General features: G+C 34.6%; 1 protein-coding gene across 2 annotated transcripts; it reads right to left on the bottom strand.

The window, feature by feature from the left end:
- Nucleotides 1-278: 278 nt before the first annotated feature.
- Nucleotides 279-24,230, bottom strand: LOC111048318 (probable serine--tRNA ligase, cytoplasmic). Of its 2 annotated transcripts, XM_022334192.2 has the most exons (9): nt 23,977-24,230; nt 21,692-21,762; nt 17,851-18,120; nt 13,863-14,102; nt 12,560-12,700; nt 10,101-10,256; nt 8,157-8,381; nt 6,045-6,332; nt 279-636 (listed from the first exon to the last, which is right to left on the bottom strand). In XM_022334192.2, the coding sequence occupies exons 1-9, from the start codon at nt 24,110-24,112 to the stop codon at nt 394-396; spliced, it is 1,770 nt and encodes a 589-aa protein (XP_022189884.2). In that variant the 5' UTR covers nt 24,113-24,230; the 3' UTR covers nt 279-393. The 2 variants fall into 2 exon arrangements, with proteins under 2 accessions (XP_022189884.2, XP_022189885.2); XM_022334193.2 differs by lacking the exon at nt 17,851-18,120.
- Between the last annotated feature and the right edge of the window lie 446 nt (nt 24,231-24,676).

The raw sequence follows: 24,676 nt of genomic DNA, 5'->3' as shown, positions 1-24,676 counted from the left end.
CTAGTGCAATCGAATTTTTATATAAACCTAATATGTTCCAAATTTCGTGAAAATCGTTAGAGCCGCTTTCGAGATCCGTTGAACATAAATAACCATATATAAATATATAAAACTACAGAAATTGCTCGCTTAATATAATAGGATGAACGGCAGATGTAAAATTGGGTGCATTTTAGAAACTTTGTAGTTTATTTCCACGTTTTCGCCAAATCAGCTGTTCTGTAAAGTTTTGAGTTTACAAAAACCGTAGTGACAAGAGGCAACAAATAAAAACAGCCTTATCTCAAATGGATTTTAATGCTGACAAAGCCGGTTTAGAACCTAAGGATGTAAAAATTGAATTATTCACCAGGAAGCTGCAGTAGTTTGGAACATGCTGACGTTTGCGAAATGCTAGGCACTTTCAGCCGCCTTCTTGAGCATGCCCTCCTTTTGCTTCTTCTGTTTCTTTGTGGCTTCTTCATCGATGGGTGCCGTCTTCACAAAAGGAATCTCGTTTTTGTACTTTTCTGGCATGTAAGGCTTCAATACATCTGGCACTGTGATGCCGGTCTCAGTTTGGTAGGTCTCCAGAATTGCACAAATCACCCGCGTCGTGGCACAGCATGTTGCATTCAACATGTGCACGTATGATGTCTGAAACACAATAAACGTAAATATTATAGCAATCTCGGAATAATGACAAGATAAGTTCACCAAACTTGTATGGTAACATTCCCACATCATCAATAATTTATTGTAGGCCAACGTCAGTTATAGTCTAATTGGAGATTGGATATTAATGTAGTTGTTTCTACTGATATCTAGGGAATGAACCAGTGATTACCAGTGACCCTCTCAGAGAGTCAATTTTTCGACCATTTCTCACACAATTTCAATATAAAGCAATGTTTATTCCTTCAATGAAATATAGACGAGACGAATAAAGCACTGTTTATAGTGCTATATACAGGTTGAGCATAAAGTCTTGCCCTGATTTTGAAAATTTATTACAGAATAACCGTTTGACATGATAATTTAAATCTGACGCTGTTACATGGGTTAGTGTTGGTAGTGGTGGCGCTAGTGGTCCTAAACAATGACGCTGTCTGTTAGTTCACGTTAGTTGCGGTCAAAATGGCGTCGAAGCAGGAAAAAGCACAATGTGTGCTTTGGTTTCACGAAACGAAATCGCCGATCAGTGTTCAGCATAATTTTCGGGCTTCTTATGGACGCAGCCCTCCTGATGTTAAATCAATAAAGCGATGGTATGGCAGGTTCAAAGAAACAGGCAGCGTTGAAGATCTTCCTAGAAATGGCAGGCCTGGCAAGAACTGGAATACCGCTTCGACATTTTCCGGGCTACCAAGGGGGCTCTTGTTGAAGTTTACTGACGTAAGTGATATTAAAAAAAGAACTACTAACACTAACCTATGTAACAGCACCAGATATAAATTGATATGTCAAACGGTTATTCTGTAATAAATTTTTAAAATCAGGGCAAGACTTTATGCTCACCCTGTACAATATATATATATATATATATATATATATATATATATATATATTATATATATATATATATATATATATATATATATATATATAGCATATAAAATAATATAACAGTCTGATAATAATAAACGCATCTTAGTACTTGAGAGCCACAAGTCGAAATGAGAGTGAGAAACAAAAAAAATTGATAGAAAAATTTAGAATATTCATAAAAAAACCGTTTTTCATCTATTTGATGTTATTTGTTTTTTTTAACAAATACAGCATACGAGTTCGCTACCTGGTAGAAAAAGTCAAATTTTTGAATTTTATAAAATCAAAGTCTGCATTTTCCCGTAAGCTAATAATCTAAGCATTTGGTAAAAACGTTGCGATTTATATTTGGTTTGAGCAACATAATTAATTGTGATTGATTTAATTCAATTTTGAAGTATTTTCAATTTAAAAATAATTTTTGTGTGTTTTGAATTGTAAATTGAGTGTGTAATAGGAGAATGAGTGACACATAACCTAGCTACATTTGGACTGTTGTATAAATTAGAATTGGAACCGTTTTGGGCTTATAAGTAGGGATGGGTATCGATACATCGATGTTTAAAAACATCGATGTTTCAACATCAAACATCGATGTTTTTAACATCGATGTTTACTGTTCGATGTTTTTCACTTATCGATGGTTTTACCTAGACATCGGTCATCCGATGTTTTTCCCAACTAAAAAGTAAAAACAATTCTAATTTTTTAATTTGATACAAGTTTTTTTTATTTTTTTGTTTGAAGAGGATTATCTTGAGAGCAATAAGCAATAGTAACAGAATTACTAATGTTCAAGATACAGAATTACTGTATCAAAATAATTTGATACAAGTTTTTTTTATTTTTTTCTTTGAAGAGGATTATCTTGAGAGCAATAAGCAATAGTAACAGAATTACAATCATTATCTCTATCATATTTCGTGTAGTATATTCTGTTTAGTGTTTTTTGTGAATATAGATCACTCTTGTGAAAGATCTCGCATAAGTTTAGATTTCCTGCAGATTGCTATTTTTATTTTTCAATCAGGCTCTCTGTATTTTTATGTGAGACTGTTGGATACTCTTGAAGATTTACATTACTTCTTTGGCCCGTGTCAAGGTTAGATAATTAGTTATTTAGAATTGAATAAGAGGTCGGATTCTTCGTTTCTTAGGAAGAAAGAGTTTTTTCTTACTACAATTATTTCCTCAACATGTGTTTAACACTAATTAATCTAGCTCTGGAAAAGAGGTCCTCGTATTGTAAGGAGTGCAGAGATCCATATAAAAAAACTTAATCCATTTTCATTTCCTAAAAAATCTATCAGGTTTTGAATGAATACGATATGAGTATCAATGATTGCTAAAATTAGCTTAGGGTGAAATTTCAAGACCGAATCCTCAAGGATTTCCCGAGAGGTTTCAGACTAAACCATGAAGATGACAAATCTTGTGAACTAGAGTTGATGTATCTTTCTAGTCACAACCTGACTTCAATTATTGGAAAGACTGTTACTTGAATACCAGAAGTCCAAAATTGCTGTTAGTAACTGTTGAAATATTGGAACAATAGCTCCAGATAAAATTGTAGTCACTTTAGAAGCTCTTTTTGTGCTCTACAATCTGAGATCAGGTATAGCGATCTATCTCATATTCAAGGTACACCTGACAACAATGCTCCTTGTATTGTGAAAAACACCTAATTTTCAGCTTCAAGCATCATCACCAACTACATTGTCCTCACATTGATATTTCGCACAACAACATAAGTTCTTGAGATTATGTTCTATGAGAATCACCCGTAAGATACACTTCATTTCAGTATTTCCTAGTGGAGAGGCGCGCTTAAGGACACCTCAAGGATCAAAATTTCAAACACACAGAACATAAGTTCTTGAGATTATGTTCTATGAGAATCACCCGTAAGATACACTTCATTTCAGTATTTCCTAGTGGAGAGGCGCGCTTAAGGACACCTCAAGGATCAAAATTTCAAACACATAACTTTTGACACAATGCTCAGATTTCATCGTACTACACTTCATCCTTCTCGGTTCGTCACGGCGGTTCAAAATCATGCATATTAAGTCAAATTCGGTCGAAAAATGGAAAATTTATTGTTGAGTGTACTTAAGCCCATATTCCAATACACAGAAAATGACCAATTTCTATATTCAAAGTTGCATGTCTTGTGAAATACTTTTGATAAAATTTCCAAATCTAGTGAGAATGTGAAAATTGTCCCCCTCCAATAAATAATACTTTCGATTCCAAAACAATTTGGAAGTTAAGATTTTAAAAATGGCGATTTCAGTTTTTACATTTTTTTCGTAATTTTACTGTTGATCAAGAGTTTCTAAAACGAGTCTGATACATCATAGAAACTTACAATTGATTACAAATTGTAGATAAATTCATCCTCTACGAGCTCAGTTGCCTAAAATCCATCTTGAATCACTTTTCGCTATCATAGAACTGCCAAAACCGTTAATATGAGAAAAATATCTACAATTTCCGGATATTTTCAACAATCAAATCTCACTTTACGAACATATTTTTTCATGAATTGTTTACAGCAGATGTAATAGAAAATTCTATTGTACATTTCAAGATCATGTGATAATTTTTATAATAAGGGGTTACCGAGATACATAACTTTGAATATAGAAATTGGCCATTTCTTATGTATTGAATATGAAAGTACCTACAATCAACAATAAATTTTCTATTTTTTGACCGAATTTGACTGTTGATGCATGATTTTGAACCGCCTTGGCGAGCCGAGAAGAATGAAGTGTAGTACGATGAAATCTGAGCATTGTGTCAAAAGTAAATTATAAGTGTTTGAAATTTTGATCCTTGAGGTGTCCTTAAGCGTGCCTCTACTAGGAAATACTGAAATTAAGTGCATCTAACGGGTGATTCTTACCCATGAACTTATGTCATTGTGCGAAATATCAATGTGAGGACAAAGTAGATGGTGATGATGGTTGAAGCTGAAAATTAGGTGTTTTCCACAATACAAGGAGCATTGTTGTCAGGTGTACCTGGAAATCTATATGACATAGAGCGCTCTACCTGATCTCAGATTGTATAGCACAAAAATACGCCTAGAGGGATTTTGAAATATACATCTAAATTGTAACAATCGGAAGATATTGTTGATTAAAAACTAAAATTCATCAAAATTGATTTTTTCTTCAAATTTTACTCATTTTTGAAAAATTATAACAAGGTACTCATTGGAGATAGAGAGTTCCGAGTGATCTCATTTTTTTTCAGAACTATATAATCTGGGAGAGATTTGGCAGAAATAGCTGAAAACTGGAAAATGAGCAGAAAATACGAGGTTTTTGGGCTATCTTGTATCTAGCACAAGGAAATCTTGCATGAAGAAATTGGTTCTGGACTTCTCTTATGTACCCAAATAATATATTAAAAAATCAGAAATACAATATAAATTGCAAGCACACCCCCTTTTTTATGTCTATATTGACTGGACTAATAGTATCATCCATAAAAACGTAGGGCGATAAACGATGTTTAATAACATCGATGTTCAAAAACATCGATGTTTACTGTTCGATGTTTTTCACTTATCGATGTTAGGATGAAAAAAACATCGATGTTCAAAACATCGATGTTTTGTCTTTCGATACCCATCCCTACTTATAAGCCTGTGGTATTCTTCTGAAAGTTGTGTGATTCTGAATGATTGAATAATTCTGAATAATGTTTGTTTAGTGAACGAATATAGCTCAAGCCTCCTTAGCACCCATTTTTCCTGTCATTTATAATGTATTTAGTTATTGAATCTGTATTGTTTGAGGTTTTTAGCATCATTTCATGCCACATACGGCACGCTTTATAACCAAGCTATATTGAGCTCACCAAAACACAATAATTATTAGAATTGAATACGTTTTGTGAGATTGTGAGAGATAAATTAATATTATTTGTTTAGGGGAAAATTACCCGATCGAATATGATTTATAGCAATATTGAAATATATTGTAGTTTGCAGTTAGCAAGCATTTGATTAACATTGTTTTGCTATCCTTTTCTAGCTATGTACTGTTGCCAAATTGTTTGTATGCTATGAAAAAATATAATGAACTACCAGACTATTTAATCTAAATTATAGGAATTTATCATCAAATAATAATAGAAATTTATTATCAAATAATAAAAATATATTTTTTCTTAGTGAATAAAATATATTTGAGATAGAATTGATCATTATTAACAAGAATACATCAAGATGACTTGAATCACAGATATCTACTATAGGAGGCGGTGTATAAAGAAGATTTGTTGGCAATCTTGCCGTTCTATTATTTACGCTGACAAAAGCCTGTTGAATTTTAACCGTGATTAAATGCCACAAGAAGCAGTCAGAGTATCTTTCTTTCCAAAAAAAGCTATCTCTGATTGGTTCTCGTGGCATTTAATAATGATTAAAATTCAACAGGCGTTTGTGCAACCGGACTTTTATGACATGAATCTCACTATGGAGAAATGAATTTTGATCTTACCTGAGCATTCATCTTCTTTGTTTTGCCGTAGCGCACCAGCAGACGCCGGGACTGGTAGTCGAGACAGTTGCTACAGGAGACCAGCTCGCGGAAGGCGCCCGAGCCCGGGAACCACGCCTCCAGGTCCAGCTTCTTGGCAGCCGCGTTGTTCAGTGCGCCCGACACGATGTTCACCACGCGGTACGCAATTTTCAGCTCCTCGTAGAACTCCTTCGAGTTGGCGATCATTTCGTCCAGCATCTCCCACGACTTGTCGTCGTGTGGCGATGTGATACAGAACTGCTCTATCTGAAATACAGTACAACAAATTATAATATATATTCAAATTTTGAACCAAGATACTCTAATTATGGGGGAGTACCTCGAAGAAAAACATGCAAAGAATTTTTGTTTTGATAAAGTCCGCAATTAGATACCTGGAGGGGCTCAAATTTCCACAGACATGTCCGGGAGTCTTTCAGTAGCCCAAGTATTTTAACTGTTCCATCATTGTACATTTTCAAATCAATATTAATTACATGAAAGATAAGTTGAATTCAACTCAGATATTCATGGCTATAACACTCGGGGAAGGAATAACATTTCAGTTGACATAGGCTGAGTGTATTTGAGAAAGCACCTACTTACAGGGGACAAAGGTTTTTGCTAAACTTCTGGCTGATTTGAGAGTTATTGGTCAGGAGAAACAATTCAAAACAAAACTATATTCTTTTCTTATTAAGGAGGCTGTCTATGATGTTGACGAATTCTTGTTAGAGTGAGAAACATTTTACTATCAAAAATTTGCAAATTTCATGAATTGTTGAAAGTTATTAGAGTTTTATTTCATGACTGATATTTTCTGTTACTGTGATAATTTATATGTGACATTTTTCAACTGTGTTACACTGTTTTGCTATACTTTTGTTGGAAATAAAATATTATTATTATTATTATATTATTATTATTATTATTATTATTATTATTATTAAGTGCTTATTCCATTTTAAATGCTGCTCCACTGAAATCCCTGAATATTCTATGGTTAGAACTCTCTCCAGCGATGTCTTCTCAAGAACCTCCTCATCTAAAATCTGGTTGCAAGTGCTGATATTTTTTGAAAATTAATTTAACCTCAAATAGAACAGCAAAGAAAAAATAAATGGAGATACAATAACTAACCTCAAAAAAATTTGATAGGAGCCTTTCGCTGTGATGACACAACAATGTATGACGACATGTGTATCATGCATGTCCTACCGTTAGTGGCCAGCCTTAGAGGGGATTTTATCATTGACTGTTATGAGGGATAGAATATTAAAGAGATTTTACATGAATATTGTAATATTTAGGCCATAATCTGTATCTTTACTGTATATCTTTATGTGGTTCTCAACATTTATCTCAAAGGAAAGTCTAAATATAATTGTATCAAATCATGACCATTTCACACGTGCCTCTAGCAATAGCCTCAACATAAGGATGCCTCATCCCGATGTCCCTATTATATTGCTCATCGCTTGTGTTGCAACATGCCTGTTCAGTTGTCAATCTTTAACACATAGGTACAGTAATGCCACGTACAATAAAATGTTGCTCACTTGGCTGTTCCAACAGAGTAGAGAAGCATCGGAGATGTTATTGCGGTCTGCTCACCATTTCTGAAAAGTTTTTTGAAATAATAATCTGTTTCTAACGTCTCTGGCGTGTGCTTGCCTGGCGGATGGATGATCCTTGACCCAAATTAAAACTTTTCTATTTTGTTCTTTCTTCTTCCTGTCTCTCTCTTTCTATCTATCTGTCTCCATTTCTCTTTCTCTCTCTCTCTCTCTCTCTTCCTCTTCCCTTCTTTCATTCTTTTCCTCTGAATTAAAATGAATATATCAAGTGATTCGGACTCTTCTTCGCACACAGGCATCATAGCCCATGTGAAGAAAATTTCCTATAATGCATTATATAATTTTCTCTAATATGTATTTATAAAGAGGAATAAATTGATTTGATATTAATTTATTTCAAATCTTCCCGTTCTAATTCATTTCCTCAGTAGACGTGTGAACACTGCCATAAGAATCAATGTTATCATTTTCCTCCAAGGAGGATTGAAGTTGAAGCAATGCATTGGGCAATTACCTTCTCAAACTGGTGCACGCGGAAGATGCCGCGCGTGTCCCGGCCGTGGGAGCCGACCTCCTGGCGGAAGCAGGTGGACTGGCCGACGTAGCGGATGGGCAGTGAGTCCTCGGCCATCCACGAGTCGCGGTGTAACGCCGCGATCGGCTGCTCAGATGTCGCGATCAGGTACTTCTCCTCGGCCGGCACGTCTTCGCCCGCCTTCTCGCTACCTTTCCCCACCACCTGCACAAACACATTCATCATCAGATAATTTTTTCATTATTAATAGTTATTTGTATAAAAATACAGTTTTTTCTCTCTGAGGGGAAAGTTTGATGCACGAGGCAAAGCCGAGGGTAACAATTTCCCTGAGGGAGGAAAATATTTTTTCACTCGTGACATGAACACCATTTTTCCTCCACCTACATTTATAAAAACTGCAAATAATATAATTTAAAAACTGATGTGACAGGTGACAATGTTTCACAACATAACCTAAAAAGTAAACAAAGCTCTGATCTGACAGCTCGGCACTGCCGACAGCGCTATCTGGAATCAATGCAATTCAATTCAAAAAGTTATTTATTTCATAAGTCGTACAAGCAATTACAGTGGTAGCCTACATCATAAAATAAGAATACACTTTACAATAAAAAAAAGACAATGTCAGCACCACAGGAATAGCGGATATACAAATATATTAAGAAATATTAAGAAACTCTCGCAGAGGCATTACTGCCTGTGTGCGAGAATGAGTCTATATATATATATATATATTTCGCAGTACTTGCATAGATCGGTTAAGCAAGAATCGCACACAACAATGACAGTGAAATATAATTCATCGAGTTCGAATTGGACTATTCCCACACAGCCAAGCCGAGTGAGTATGAATAATAGCATTAGAACTTATGGGAATGATATTTTTACTATTCACGGTCACTGTTGCGAGCGACTCCAGCTGCTTTGATAACGGGCTACCGTGCTTCCTGTTCAGGAGGTACCGCTACTGATCCGAATGAAAATATCGGTTGTGGTAAACTATCGTGGGGTCCCAATCGACCGAATCCCAAACGACCAGAAGTGATAGGATTCCCATCCAGCCGAAAAATTAATTTTCCCATTTGGCCGAACGCTTTCGGTTATTTGCGACAAACTAGAGAAATTTTCGGTCGTTTGGGAAACTTATCACTTTCGGTCGGATGGGATACCTATCACTTTCGGTCAGTTGGAACTCTCAACACTTTCGGCTCAATGCGATAAACAACGTTTTCTGTCGATTGGGAAAATTCTTAAAAGTTTTCGGTCATTTGGGATTCGGCTGAATGAGAAAGTTCCAGTTTCAATATTTCATTGATTCTGTCGAATGGGAAAAAGTAGTTTTCGGCTGTTTGGGAGAATATAGCTTGTCGGTCGTTTGGGATTCGGTCAATTGGCATGCCACCGTAAACTATATGGGCTCCTGTCAATCAAGTTAGTAGATTTTTTTTGGTGTGGGTTAGGTTAGAAGGTTTAGGGTGAGTAGGTTTGCATCTGAACTGTTCAATACAAAACTGTTCCATATACTACCATACAGTATATATGGGTTTCTCTTTAAAATGACGTGAATTCTACAGTTTGAAGCAAATCAGGAGATCAAGTTTTACAATTTATTGACAGAAGCCTATATAGTGCACTTTATCCGAAATTTCAAATCAATTTATAGATAAAAATAAATAGGCTCAATTTTTGTAATAGCAAAAATTATGACAACATTTTTGCGATAGTATTTTTCTCCTCTCTGCTATGAGATGATCTTGTTATAACTGTAGAGGATCATTCATATGCATAGGGATATACACAAATACAATCATTTTCATTCAACTTATTAGAGTATTTTTAATTTTTCAGAATAATTTAAGGCATTGAGTTTTGCAAATGAAATCACTGCAAAAGATGTTTTTGTCAGTTGGTAATTGTTACCTTGTAGAGTTCCTCGTCGAATTGAGCCAGCTGAGCCACTTCCTGCATCACCTCTTTCCTCATGAAGTAGGGCGTGTACAGAGGTGTGTAGCCTTTACCGAACCACTTCTGGATGGCAAGCTGCATCAGACCAAGTTGTAGCATAACGGCGGGTCCCTGAAATTCAAACAGAAAATCCTTCAATCAATTCAAAAACTTTTTATTAAATAACTTCATAAAGGGAGAAACAAGAGATTGGACTAGTTAAATGAGTACATCAAGGTTATCCAAAAAATCCTAGATATATTTGAAATGTTTTAATTGTTGATTATGTTAATGTGACGAATATCGTTTTAATTAATGACTCAATATATTCCAGGCGTAGAGATACAAGGCAATTTATCTATGCTGATGATACAGCAGTGGCAGCACAGGGTCAAACATTCGAGGAAGTGGAAAGAAAGCTCACAAATACTCTGGAAGAGCTTTCCAGTTATTATGAAAGTAACCACCTCAAACCCAACCCAAGTAAAACTCAGGTCTGTGTTTTTCATTTGAAGCACAGAGAAGCTGGTAGAGAGCTCAATGTCAATTGGAGGGGAGAGCAACTACAACATCATGCAACACCAAAATATCTGGGTGTAACCTTGGACCACACCCTGACATTCCGGCAGCACTGCACCAGCACCAAGGCTAAGGTTCACACAAGGAACAATATCATCAGGGAGCTGACCAATTCCAAATGGGGAGCTCAACCAGCCACACTAAGAACATCGGCAATTGGTCTGTGTCTGTCAGCAGCAGAATATGCAGCACCTGTTTGAAGCTCCTCAGTGCATGCTAAACAAGTGGATACAGCAGTAAATGAAACAATGAGGGTAATAACAGGATGTCTAAGACCGACACCAGTGCACAGGTTGTACCCTCTTGCAGCAGTAGCACCACCCAATATCATAAGAAAGGTTGCTACAGACATTGAGAGGACTAAACAGGCAAGTGACCCTCGCCATCCATTATTTGGGCATCAACCTGCAGTTGGACAGTTGAAGTCAAGGAGAAGCTTCTTGGCAGCATCCCATGTCCTGCAGGGCTCTCCTGAAGAAAATCGTGTGGAGCAGTGGAGGAATGGCTTTATGTTGGAGGGATTGCCATTTCGGGAAGAATTGCCTCCTGGTCATGATCTGGCTTTTCTGACTTGGAAAGATCTCAACCGTTTAAGGGTAGGAGTGTCCAAATGCAAAACAATCCTGCAAAAATGGGGTTTATTGCCAGCTCATGATGACATCTTCTGCGAGTGTGGAGCAATTCAGGAGCAGGAGCACTTGCTTGTGTGCCCTCAGCTTGATGTCCAATGTAGAAAGGAGGATCTCTTTCAAGCAAATGACAAAGCCCAATCGGTTGCAAATTTTTGGAAACATGTAATTTAAAGATAATGTTTGATCCAATGCTTATATATATTTTGTTATTATTATTGTTTTGTTTTTTTCACATGGGACCTGAGTATCTAATGATTGCTTGTTTGGACACGGAAAGTAAGTAATGACTCAAACAACTGGGTCAATGGATGATTTATTTTAATGAATCATAAATCATACACTTGCACTTCTCATTGAAGAAGTTTTGGGCAATAGTCTGTTTTTTTCTTTTCTGATCATTGTATTGTTTGTGCTAACCTAATAAATAAATGAAATAATCATTACACTGAATCAAGAACAGGAACTTACGGGAGCATGTTGTGATACTTGAATACGAGTAATGCTCACTGAAGAAAGCAATTCTCTTATTCTAGTCATGAATTAATTTTGGCTATATTAATCAATTGGTGCCATATTTATGAAGCATTCGTCATCGTCAGTCAATGGCAGTCAATCAGTATGTTTCTTCTACTTTTTCACTAGGCAAGGCAAAAAAAAGAAATTAACCGAGTTCGAACTTCAGAATCATTTATGAATTACCGTCATTAATGTTGAGATTGATTATTACAAGACAGTTGCTCTTTCCTTATTATTTATAAAAGTACCAAATAAATAAATAAATCTTTATTCAATGACAAGTACATTACAGAATAACAATAATCAAATATTGAATTCAACAAAAATGCGTTGAATTCAACCTTCATTCAGGGCTGTATTTATAAACTATTCTTACGACGTTCTTAGTGAAACACTATTTGCTTGCTTAGCAAACAATAAAAAGAACCAATCTATGCAATCAGACCGATTCAACGACTCTGAATGGTTCACGAAGTGTACTTGATAAGAAAGAAAGTTTCAACCAACGGTCGTCACTTTATCAGTAGAAATGTACATGATTTTTTGAGGGCGATGCCCACATGAGCTATAGTACTGAAAAACATAGTTACTATAAAAACATGTAAACTGTAAACTAGTAATTGTAGCATGAGCTACTCTAGTCTTGGGCTTTGGTAAAGAGACGGATAATGATGATGAAGATACTGTAGATAAATTGAATCGAATTACCTTCAAGTAATAGCCACGACCTCCAGCTGTGATAGCTCCTGCTTCAGAGTCCACACCATCTATCATATGAATCAGATCGAAGTGAGAGTACTTCTTTCGAACGGTGATATCACCATAAGTGCATACAACTGCATTCTCATCCTGCAACAAAATTAGTTTTAAATTATAAGATCATAATATTGGTGATAAATTATTGACAGGTATTGAAAAGTTTCAAAGCACGCATAATAAATTACTCAGTGTAGCATAAAACTGAAGTTAATGAAAATTCATTATGAATGTATCAGTGAAAATATGTAATACCTAAAGAAAATATTGTATTCCTCCAAAAATTATTTTGAAAATGTTTCAACTTGAAACAATTTATTTTGCATTGATTTTTGAATTATTTTTAAAACGAAAGAAGTGTCCTGAATAATTAAACTCGCTTTCCAATGACATATCATGGAGCGTGCATTTCTGTCCATATGGGCGCTGTGTTCCAAAGGATCACATCGATCTTATGAGATATAATTCATTATGACTAAATCTTGATTTTTTGACCAAATTTTATCAAAGACGAGTAATCCGTGCTGCGCGATGAGTCAAAATTATATGGATAATCTTCATTTGAGTTCAAAATTACTATTTTGGCTGTGATCGAACCGGAGACCTTCAGTTCTAGAATCACGAACGGTGGCACTGAGTCACATCGATGCACAGGCTGAATTGACGAACTTTTTTTCTTACGTAGGTTATGCATGGCTAAATAATTGTCATAATCATAGTGATTTTTTATTCAGCCCCTTAATACAATAAATGTAACACTATTATACCCGTGTTAACAAATAACTGACAAATATTTTATGATTAGGCTATAAAAACGGCTTGTTATCTCTACATGTTTGACATTATAGTACCTATATCGTATGTACCTATATTTATTTTTATTAATATTGGTAAATTATCTTGTTTGTAATTGCCTATTTATTTATTCATCAATACAATCACAAATCATAATCTAAAGACTGGGCGAGAGCAACAGGCCTAGCCCGAAACTACTCTACTCCCAAATTTTATAAATAGTAGAATTTCCAAAAGTTATATTTTCACTGTTGAAAATTTGAGTCCAGCTATAGATCCGAAATTAAGAAACTAGAAATATTATGTTGACAAATGAATGAATAAATAGATAAACAATCAGAGTTGTGACCTTATGTATGATAATAATATTATAAATGACTATGCAATGGATTTCTTTGGTGAGTTCCGTATCACCCGGAGAAAAATTTCAAATAATTAATAATTGATTAGCAGTAATTACCTCATCTTTGCTAATAGGAACCGATGGATGCAGCATGTTTCCGATCTCGAACAAGGAGGCGTTTCGTTCGGTCTCTGTCTGCAGCAGGTTTCTCTCTATCTCTCTCATCTTATCGTCGACCATTGTGCGCACTTTCTTCAGCTGTGAGACGGTGAGTGGCTTCAGCGCATCCACCTCCAGCTGGGTCACATCAATCGTCGAAGGCACTTCAGCACTCTCATCTCCTGGGTTTTCTTTTTTCTAAAAAAAAACACCATGACATTATTATTTTTGTAGCCTGCATAATTATTATAGTAAGATCAACGTTATAGATACATCATTATAATTATTATAATAAGATTCACTTAGTAGACTAAGTACTTTCATCTCCTGGGTTCTCTTTTTCTAAAAACACCAAAGCATTATTATTTTTGTATCTTTTTATAAGATTACAACGTTATAAATTCATCATTATAATTATTATAGTGAGATCCACGTAGTAAACTTCAGCACTCTCATCTCCTGGTTACCCTTGCACCACATTAGTTAATGAGCATACAGATTGGAATGGCTTTCAACAAATGCTGGAGGGAAGAATTCATCTTAATTCACCACTAATGAATGCAGATCAAATTGATGACGAGTTGGAAAAATGTGTAACCGATATACAACAGGCAGCATGGTGTAATACCCCACAAGCAAGTAGAAGAAGAACAACTGGAAATAACTACCCAAGTGAAATAAGAGAAATGATTGCGGAGAAAAGAAGAGCTAGAAGAAAGTGGCAGCAATCACGTTCTCCCCAAAATAAGAGATTGCTGAATGATCTAACTCAAGATCTGAAAATAGAGACACAATCTATTAAAAATGAATCGATCAACGGTTACTTGCGCAACTTAACAGGAGGAAAAAACACTGATTACTCGCTCTGGAAGGCATCTAGGAAAATGAAAACACCTATTCAACAAGCTCCTCCTATCAGAAAGCAAAACAGAGAATGGGCCAGAAACAATGAAGAAAAAGCACAGACATTCGCAGATCATCTTGTTATAGTTTTCCAGCCAAATAATGGACCACAGGAACAAGATTTAGAAACTGATGAAAATTTTTTGCAAGAGAATCAAGAAATTCTACGTGTCTCGGTGGAAGAAGTTAAAAAGGAAATTAAGCTTATCAATACAAAGAAAACTCCAGGATTTGACTTGATAACTGGCTTAGTTCTAAAGCATCTGTCAAGGAAAGCACTCAAGTTAACAAACATACTAAATGCTTCATTTAGATTTAGATTTGTACCAGGAATCTGGAAAGTAGCTGAAGATATAATGCTGCTCAAGCCAGGAAAAGAACCACATGGAGTAACTTCATATAGGCCGATTTCATTGTTACCTGTGTTATCAAAGTTGTTTGAAAGGTTATTATTGAGTAGGCTCAAGCCAATAATAGAGAGTAAACAATTGATTCCTAATCATCAGTTTGGTTTCAGAGAAAGCACTCCACAATTGACCAGGTACATAGAATAATTAATGTAATAGAGAAGAGTTTGGAAGAAAAAAAATTTGTTCAGCAGCTTTTCTTGACATAGGGCAAGCCTTCGACAAAGTATGGCATGATGGACTTCTTTACAAGTTGAAGAAAATGCTTCCCAAGCAATTCACAGAAATATTGCAATCATATCTGTGGTACTTCAGAGTCAGGTATGAAGATTCATATTCTGATCTGAGAGAGATAAAAGCAGGATTTCCACAGGGAAGTGTCTTGGGGCCAGTGCTTTACCTTCTCTTTACCAGTGATATTCCTAATCTGGAGGAGAATACCACAGCCACGTTTGCAGATGACACCGCCCTACTAGCAGTCGACAGCGATGTTCATACTGCAACAGAAAAGCTCCAGAGATCTGTCAACAAAATACAGGACTGGGCCAGAAAAAGGAGGATGAAACTCAATGAGGGCAAGTCAAATATAAGAAATTCTACTGGCTTATTGGAAGAAACACATCACTTTCAATACCAAACAAAGTTCTCCTGTATAAACAGATCTTCAAACCTGTCTTGGACCTATGGTATCCAACTGTGGGGCTGCACCAAACCGACTAACATCGCCATCATTCAAAGATTCCAAAACAAGGTGCTCAGAAACATCGTTGATGCTCCTTGGTATGTGCGGAACAGCGACATCCATAGAGATCTGGGAGTCAACCTGGTATCCTGAGATTCAGCAGTATGCAGAGAGTCATGAAGCACGGCTCCACCAACACAACAACGTCGAAGCAATCCAGCTGCTAGACAACGGAGGATTGGTGCGGAGGTTCAAAAGGAGGAAGCCATTTGAATTAGTGTAGTGCAAGTGGTTTCAAGTAAAAAAGCAGAGCAGTGATTGAGTGAAACAATAAAATCATGCCTTATAGTACTATTATTTAATTTAAGTACATAATATTATCATTAGCAGTAAGAGATTCTAGTGAGAGTTTCACTGTATTTTATTATTATTTAGTAGGTTAGGTTCGATAAATTTTGCTCATTAGCCTCATGACTAGATAGCAATAGTAAATAAAAAAAAAATCTCCTGGGTTCTCTTTTTTTATTAAGAAACACCAAGACATTATAATTTTTGTAGCCTGTATGATTATTATAATAAGATCAACGTTATAAATACATCATTATGATTATTATAGTGAGATTCACGTGGTAAACTTAGCACTCTCATCTCTTGGGTTCTCTTTTTTCTAAAAGAACTCCAAGAATATTTTTGTAGCCTGTATAATTATTATAGTAAGATCAACGTTATACATCATTATAATAATTATTATAGTTCACGAGATTCACGTAATTTTGAGCTGAGCCTGTTGCTCTCTCTTAGTCATTGCTATATTAGCATTGCTACATTGCTCTCTCTTAGTCATTTGTAATTGATAAATGAAATGAAATAAATGAGCAATACATATAAAGTGTTAGACCCGGTTGCACAAAAATCTGTTAACTTTCAATCCGATTAAATGCCACGAGAACCAATCATAAAAGCCTTCTCAGAAAATTCTTCTCTGATTGGTTCTTGTAGAATTTATTCTTGATTGAAATTCAACAGGGTTGCACAAAAGTATGTTAACTTCCAACCCCGATTGAATTCCACGAGAACAAATCATAAAAGCCTTCTTCTCAGGAAATTCTTCTCTGATTGGCTCTTGTGGAATTTAACCATGATTAAAATTCAACAGGCTTTTGTGCAATCGGGCCTTTGAGTGAGTGGAAGTGATAAGACTGCAGAGTTGATAATTTCCTGTTTCCACTAACTTCAATAGTAGATAGCTGTGATTTAAGTTATCTCAGGCTGATACTTGTTAATGATGATCAACTACATTTTATTCGTCAAGAAAATATGCATTCTTCTAATAATATAATAATAAATTTTCACAATTGAGGATTATCAATTTTCTGTTACCACCGCCTTCTATAGTAGATAGCTGTGATTCTAGTTATCCCGGTACATCAGCTATAATATTAATGGTTGATAACGATCAACTACATTTTATTCGATAGGGAATATATTATATTCTAATAATAGAATAATACATTTTCACAATTGAGATGAAATAATTAGGCAGTTCATTATATTTCTTCTTATCCAACAAATTATTTCGCAGCGGTGAATCAATAACAACAATGGAGAATACATACAGAGTACAAGTGGAACAAAGTAACTAGTGATCAAGACAAACACAACAGATAATTTCAAAAATACCAATAAAGTTAGGAAGCAAAGAGAACTCAAGCAAGCAACCAGATATATATATTTTTAAAATCTTATACGGATAAACCGCAATAAAAAAATACAGAGAAATCTATATCAAGCAATAAAAGAAATGGAATTGCAGCAAACAACAAAATATATTCTAAAACGAAAAAAACATCCCTTTGAATGAAGAAGATGCAGTAAATGACAGTAGAATGTTTTTAAGATGTTTGATAAATGATGAGAAGATAAGAAAGACAATCCTTAAGAAGCTCCCTCTCACCTGGCTAAAAGGCATGCTGAAAGACTTCATATGCCTCAACCACCTATGGAGATGAGGGTAGTTGTTGGAAACATTACTAGGCCTACTAGAAACAGTACTGTACAGCGAACTATCAACACAGCTAGGCACATATCCATCGCAGTAACTATTCGATTCGAAAAAGTCATTCAACTCTTCTAAGCTCATCTTCAGCAAAGCTGATTCCGTATCATTACTGACTTTAACTGGAAGTTTCGCTTTTTTATCCCCACTTTGAGATTTAGCTTCTTTCTGAAATAGTCAATATTAATAAATATTACTAGAAAATTTGGTGATTTGTTATGACTTATAAGTATAGGGTGCGGCAGCGAAACTTACTTTTTTGAAAGTTAATAGAATTCATTGTATAGATCAGAAAGTATGTATTTATTTTTTGTAATGTAGACACATATTATAAAGTTTTGTTTCAATTGGGTTTGAATATCAAATCAGGCAGGTGACGTCCCCGATTCTCCATAGAGGAAACCGCTTTCTGGCGTATGTCATGACGCCTTGCAGGCGTTATTTTAGCAATTACTTCCCTTATAATTGGTCTTCCAATCTTGTAGGGTCCTTGGAAGGTTCACTTAAACAAGGGATTTCAAAAACCCCTTTAGAAAAAAATCACAAGGATTACTAGCGTTCTGAAGGTTTCTGCACAATTGTCATCTTGTATGGATAAAAATGAAGATCATCATGAAGAATTTGTCTCACAGAACGATCGGAAAATTCAAGAGCAGAGGCATGTTTGCGCGGTTAACCGCTGTGGTGATCTCAACATTGAAACTATCACTGCCTCAACCTCTCAGGTGACCTAATGGGCCGAGGGACTTCAATTCTTCCTCTTGTCGCACTTGCAGTTTGTCTGAACGTAGTGACCAACGTAACAGTTGATTTCCACTCAGGTAAAATAGCCAAAGAGGCTAAATTAAAGCGATTTTGAAATGCGCGCTGGGTTGTGATCAAATAACATCCGCTCGAAAAATACGTCTCAACGGAAAATGCACGCTCCTCATTGTTCCAATGCATGATGACAAATGAACATGTCGGGAAGAAAACTTTATGGTTCTCTATAACGAGACCAAATTCGCTCTACTACATCAGCTGACTAAATGGCCACTTCAAAAAAGGAAGTTTCGCTCCGCACCCGGTATAATAAAAATAATAATTTGCTTCATAAATCTAAAATTTTCCTTTGAAAAGACGTTTCTTTAATACTTGGGATGATCGTTTTTAATAAGACTACTACCAATTTGTGTGAGTGCTCAAAATGAATGCTTTTCATTTGTCTAAAGATTCGTAACTGAGAAATAACCATTTTGATGTGTAAAGACTACATTGGTTGGAGCCATACTAGGGAGCGCTAATACACCAATCACTTAACTTCATAGTGTTAGGTTAAGGTAATTAAAATACTTATTAGGCTACTGTATTCTAATTTTTAAATGTTCACTATACAGTTTAAATAATTTAAATTTGATTTGATATCTAAAGATAGTGAATAGATGAATGAATAAAAGTATAATTGATACTATCATTGATAGTTATTATCAATTATGTTTTATTAACAATCAATTTTAAATTTAAATTTACCATTAATATTACTATTATTAAGTTCTGATTCTAATACAGAAACATAAGAATATCGCTCTTTTCATGCAAATTGATAAGGTGAGAATTATTTTACAACAAATCTTAATTCAAAACTTTTAATTTAACTCAAGAACTTCAAGGAATATAAACAGCAGTAAGTTGGTTTGCGTGTTTGCGTCCAATTTTTGTGATTAATTGAGTGTTGTTGAGGTTCTTTAGAATACTGCCTAAAATTTACTAGTTATCAAGTGACAAAAGGAATGCACTAAAAATAAATTAAATATAATTATTTCCTTTAAGTAAATTTCTTCTTCCATTAAGATCTATTAGTTAATGGACAAATTTGAACACGTTTTTGACGATACAGATTCGTCAAAACATATCAAGTCAAGTAATGTCAAGTTAGGTAGGTATGTCAAGCTATCTGCTATGTCGTCAAAAACCTGTTCTAATCCCTGAATTTCCTATATTAGTGGAGACAGAGTTATAATTACGGGTGCATTATCACAAGCTACATTGTGCTGTACAAGGAAAACATTTATACTATTAACCTGTTGATATAAATGCACCTGATGAACTCAAAATTAAATACTGATTAATGTTTGAACAAGTGTAATGACATAGCGGGTGTACAATCAAGAGAATTGAACAGAGGTTTATGGTTAAATAATTTAGCTGTTCGACAAAGAAGAGTTAGTAAAAGAGTAATATTGACAGGTATCAGAGGGAACTGGTTTAAATACAGTGAAATGGAAGCAATTACCAAATGAATTCCCAATCACAAGAAAAAGAAAGAAGAGAAAAAGCTCATTCACCCGAGACTGTCCAAAACCATTTTTCAAGAATTTAAGAAAGTAACTGAAGCCATCACATCAAATTTATTTAAATGAAACATAAGAGTTTGTGAAAGAGACAATTTACAGCCATAGTGCGATAGGAGAGTAGGAAATTATTTTGTTACGGTAGGTCTTTTTAGAAAAAATAAACTAGGTGATCAAATTCTAGATGACTTTGCAGAATAAAACAAATAGAATTATTGATTATTCAACATATCTCACGACATACTTTACCAAATTATTGGACTATTAATAATTATTTTTCCAAAATGATTACCAAATTAGCTTATTAAGCAAAGTGTGGTATTATCGACAAATTTAAAAATTGTGAGTTATTTCATTGACAACTATGAAATACATTAACTTATAGTCCAGTCAAATGGTCTTTTTCAAGGAAACAGCCCCGAAAGAATTTTTCTCGACGGTTCTATATGTATTTTGGGGCGCTGAATTCGAAACTGAAAATTTGCTGACACGCCAGAGGGTGGCTTCACCCCCGAAACCCCCAAAATTTCGGACCTTTTCAATTTTTCCATCTAATCTCGAAAACTTTGAGTTTAACGAGAAAAAGCATTCTCTACAAAATTTAAGATAATAAATTTTCCAATAAATTGAGTGGTTGCGCAGGACTCTACCATTTTTGGTTCCGGAGCTAAGAATTTTCAAAGAAGGGGTATTTTTTAAGGGGTTTTCAAAATTATGCAAACTAATACCCTATACAACTTTTTTCTAGTAATGATGAAAAATAACACATAACGTGAAAGAACAATTAATTCTGATCAGGATTCCTTGGAAATTTCCGAATTCAGTAGAGGAGGGGAAGGGGAATAAACCCAAGAATAGAAAATCATATTCTACAGCAAAAATACAATTGTTTCATTAAAATACCTTTTCAATGCCTTCCTAACAAGACATAGTTTGGCTGAAATCATCTTACGAGGGTTATGTTCTATAAGAATCATCTGTTAGATACAATTAATTTCAGTATTTTCTAGTGGAGGGGGCATCCATAAGGATACGTCAAGGATCAAAACTTTAAACACTTTTTCGAAAAATTGGAAAGTCTGAAATTTTGGGGGTTTTGGGGGTGAAGCCGCCCTCTGGCGTGTCAGAAAATTTCAGATTCGAATTCAGTGCCCCAAAATACATATAGAACCGTGGAGAAAAATTCTTTCGGGGCTGTTTCCTGAAAAACGACCATTTGACTGGGTTATTATATTAGGCCTATGTAAACGAGATTTAGTAATTTTTCTCAATTATACAGAATACAATGAGATGTGCAAATTTTTGTACAGATGTACATATTTTTGTATAGATGTACAAATAGGAAGTAGGTTTCGATGAGTAGAATATTTCAAATAATTTAGTGAGTATCACGCTGCTGATGTTTTTACCTTCATCCTCTCTCCGATTTCCTTGCTGATAACATTTTTTGATCGATTGAGCCTGTCAGCCGAAAAACGCACTGGAAAAATAAATTATTTTTATAACAGAAAATCTCCTAATAAAATGAAAGAGGCTTGGAATTTGAAATGAACTTAGCGTAATTCTATGTTTTTGTCTTTAACCCTTAAGTGGTCGCGCAGCTCTTTGAAACACAAGTGCTCGCATGGGGTGTTCAGAACACCCCAAATGAAAAATTTTATAACTGCTTTCCTTTTTGTTACTAAGGGAAGAAACTATTTTTAAACAATAAAATGGACTCCCCTGATATCATTGTGCTTACACTCATGTGATTTCAAAATTTAGTTTATAATTATCAGATTTTTAAATAAAAGATCACCAGATTTCGAGTCAAGCTGTATTTGTACAAGTTTTGTAAAAAATATATATATTCAGAATAATGTTTTTCTTGTTTTCAATGTTTTACTGCATTGAATATGAATAATACTAAATTAATCCCATGAATTTCAATCCAATCATGCTTTCCATGACATGGCAGCTCATATCCAAATATGACCAATTCATATATTATGCGAGAAAGTGTAACAGAAATTTTTACTAAATAGGTAACTTTATATTGATCTGAAAATTGACATAGAATATGAGGAAAAGTAAATTTAGGCCATGTTCAACTTACATTTTATTTGCATCAACATCATTCACCTAGTTTAGGCAATTGTTACATACTGTTTTCATGTGTCAGTAACTCAACAAAAAGTTACTTTAGTAGTCGCGCGGGGTGTTGCCGACACCCCAAAGACAATTGAAGAGATCTTACTCATACAATTAGTGTCGCAGAACTGGTTTTTTGATTTGGTTCTCTCACTCATGCACTGGTTTGAAGGTACTGTACCGGTCAGCAGGTTAGCCAATCGATCAATCAAGCTAGAGCAAAATTTACCTTACTGGGGTGTTTAAGACACCCCGCGCGACCACTTAAGGGTTAAATCTAACGCCCGCCTGTCTGACCTAGACTCGAATCAAAATCTGAAAACTCACCGTTCTGTTGTAAAAGTAAAACTAGTTTTATAAATTGCTAATCTTTCTAAAAAAAAGAACTTTTAATATCAGTTTTTGACCCATAGATCGTTAGATTTATGAATATTTTTTATACCGTAACAGAATATTTATGAATAATTTTTTATAAATATTTTTTGTCCGCCAATAATTCTATTTTTTTTTTTTTTTTTTTTTTTTTTTTTTTTTTGAGGAGCTACCTAACTAATAACTGTAGTCAAATTAATACGAATAATTTAGAATAAAATTCACAATATCCCATTTTAAATGTTGAGATCGATGAGGAATTTTCAACATAGATTTCAATAATGAAATCGTGCAGGAAACAGCCATCTAAACGGTAAAAATTAAAAATGAATTTATGATCTTTGAATGACTAGTTTTCAAGGATCATTGACATAAATAAAAAGGCTGTAAGGAAGTAAGGAAGTAGAAAAAGATAGAGTTATCTGATTTGCCTAATAAAAGTCTGAAAAATCCGAATAAGTTATTGGAAAGCAAATCCAATGTTAATCAGGTGCTGCCTTTATAATATAATTATCCTACATTACAGTAGTAAGTCACCAAGTGTCCGAACGATTTGTGGAGCATTAGTTCTTATTGCACTTATTACACTAAGTCTGGGGTCACCAGCAGAGAAAACAGACGGCCGGCCACCGGTTTTTATTTGGTATCTCTCTGATGACCTAATGTGATATGAGCTTTAGTCACAGTAACTTATACCACCTATCTAAAATGTTTGTTCATGTCAAGTAAAAAAGTATTTTTTCAACTTGGTATGTCAAAATGGGCAACTTTAATTTAATAACTTAATAGGTACCTTAATAAGTAGTAACATAGTAATATACAACTTTCTAATCTATCATTAGCCAAATTAGTTCTGATTACAAAAAGGATGATGTAATAGAGCTAAGTGTTTCCAAGTTAACAATGATTGGTTTAGGTTATGTTTACTACAATGTTTTATATGTCAGAACATGAGGCTAATTGATAATACAATAAATTTAATTGCTGCCAGCGTGGTGAAGCGGTAAAAGAAAACTAGGAACTCATTCTCTGTTTGCCATTTTGATAATAGAAATTAAGGGATAGATTATGGAATAAAAAACAAATTACATAGGGCACCTTCATAAATTCAAATAGTATTTAAAAAACTGGAGTTGAAGAAATTGTTTGAATTATATAAAAACATAGAAAACATAACCTGCTAATTACTCACATTGCCTCCAGAAAGCATCTTTTTCAATAACTTTGTCCACAAGTGTGACATCTTTAAAGCGATCAGTTTGATTTTTTCTTAACTTATTAGGGTCTCCACCTTTCTCTTCCCTAAATAAATCTATATCTAACACCATTATTGATATGAAGTAATTTTCTAAACCTAAACCGCAAGAGCCTCACCACACGAAAAGGGAAACAAAAAGCACCAAAACTTTGAACTTGCGGCTGTGGCGATGTCACTTTTTATCAGCTGTTTTACTGCCAACGTGCTAAACTACATAATCAAAAAATGAATAAAATTTATCTCAAAATGAAACTTCAAAGAATTTTATATCACTTTCTGTGATAAATATTCTACTAGAGAAAAAATCAATTGAAATTATTGTTATTCTTCATTTTTCTTGTAAATCACAAACATTAGGTGGATGCCTTGCGTGAGCGCAAGCTGACTAGCATCACTTATTAATAAGTTGATTCTACGCCTAGAAAGTTGGTCAAGTATCAATGTTCCCGAAATAAATCTTGCATATTCTGAGATTCACGTTATAAAATCAATACCTGATTAAAATATTATCAAGTTTGCTAACCTTGTCTTTTATTGGACAAAGCATCTATGAACAAATACCTCTATCTTTTTTCTGTAAAGGGCAACTTGTAATATAAATATTAATAATAAAATATTTCAAAAAATCTGGTGT

Source organism: Nilaparvata lugens, chromosome 3 (assembly GCF_014356525.2).
Source record: "Nilaparvata lugens isolate BPH chromosome 3, ASM1435652v1, whole genome shotgun sequence".
NCBI classification, from domain to species: domain Eukaryota; kingdom Metazoa; phylum Arthropoda; class Insecta; order Hemiptera; family Delphacidae; genus Nilaparvata; species Nilaparvata lugens.
Note: the sequence above shows the minus strand (reverse complement) of the source record. Positions and strands in the feature narration are given on the sequence as shown.

What these genes read in the sequence shown, in the direction of transcription:
- LOC111048318 (XM_022334192.2), bottom strand. Translation starts at nt 24,112, where the DNA reads ATGGTGTTAGATATAGATTTATTTAGGGAAGAGAAAGGTGGAGACCCT. An exon ending in TTCCTATTAGCAAAGATGAG is followed by an intron (nt 12,701 to 13,862) that starts GTAATTACTGCT and finishes ATTTTGTTGCAG; the next exon opens with GATGAGAATGCAGTTGTATG. An exon ending in CAAAGAAGATGAATGCTCAG is followed by an intron (nt 637 to 6,044) that starts GTAAGATCAAAA and finishes ATTGTGTTTCAG; the next exon opens with ACATCATACGTGCACATGTT.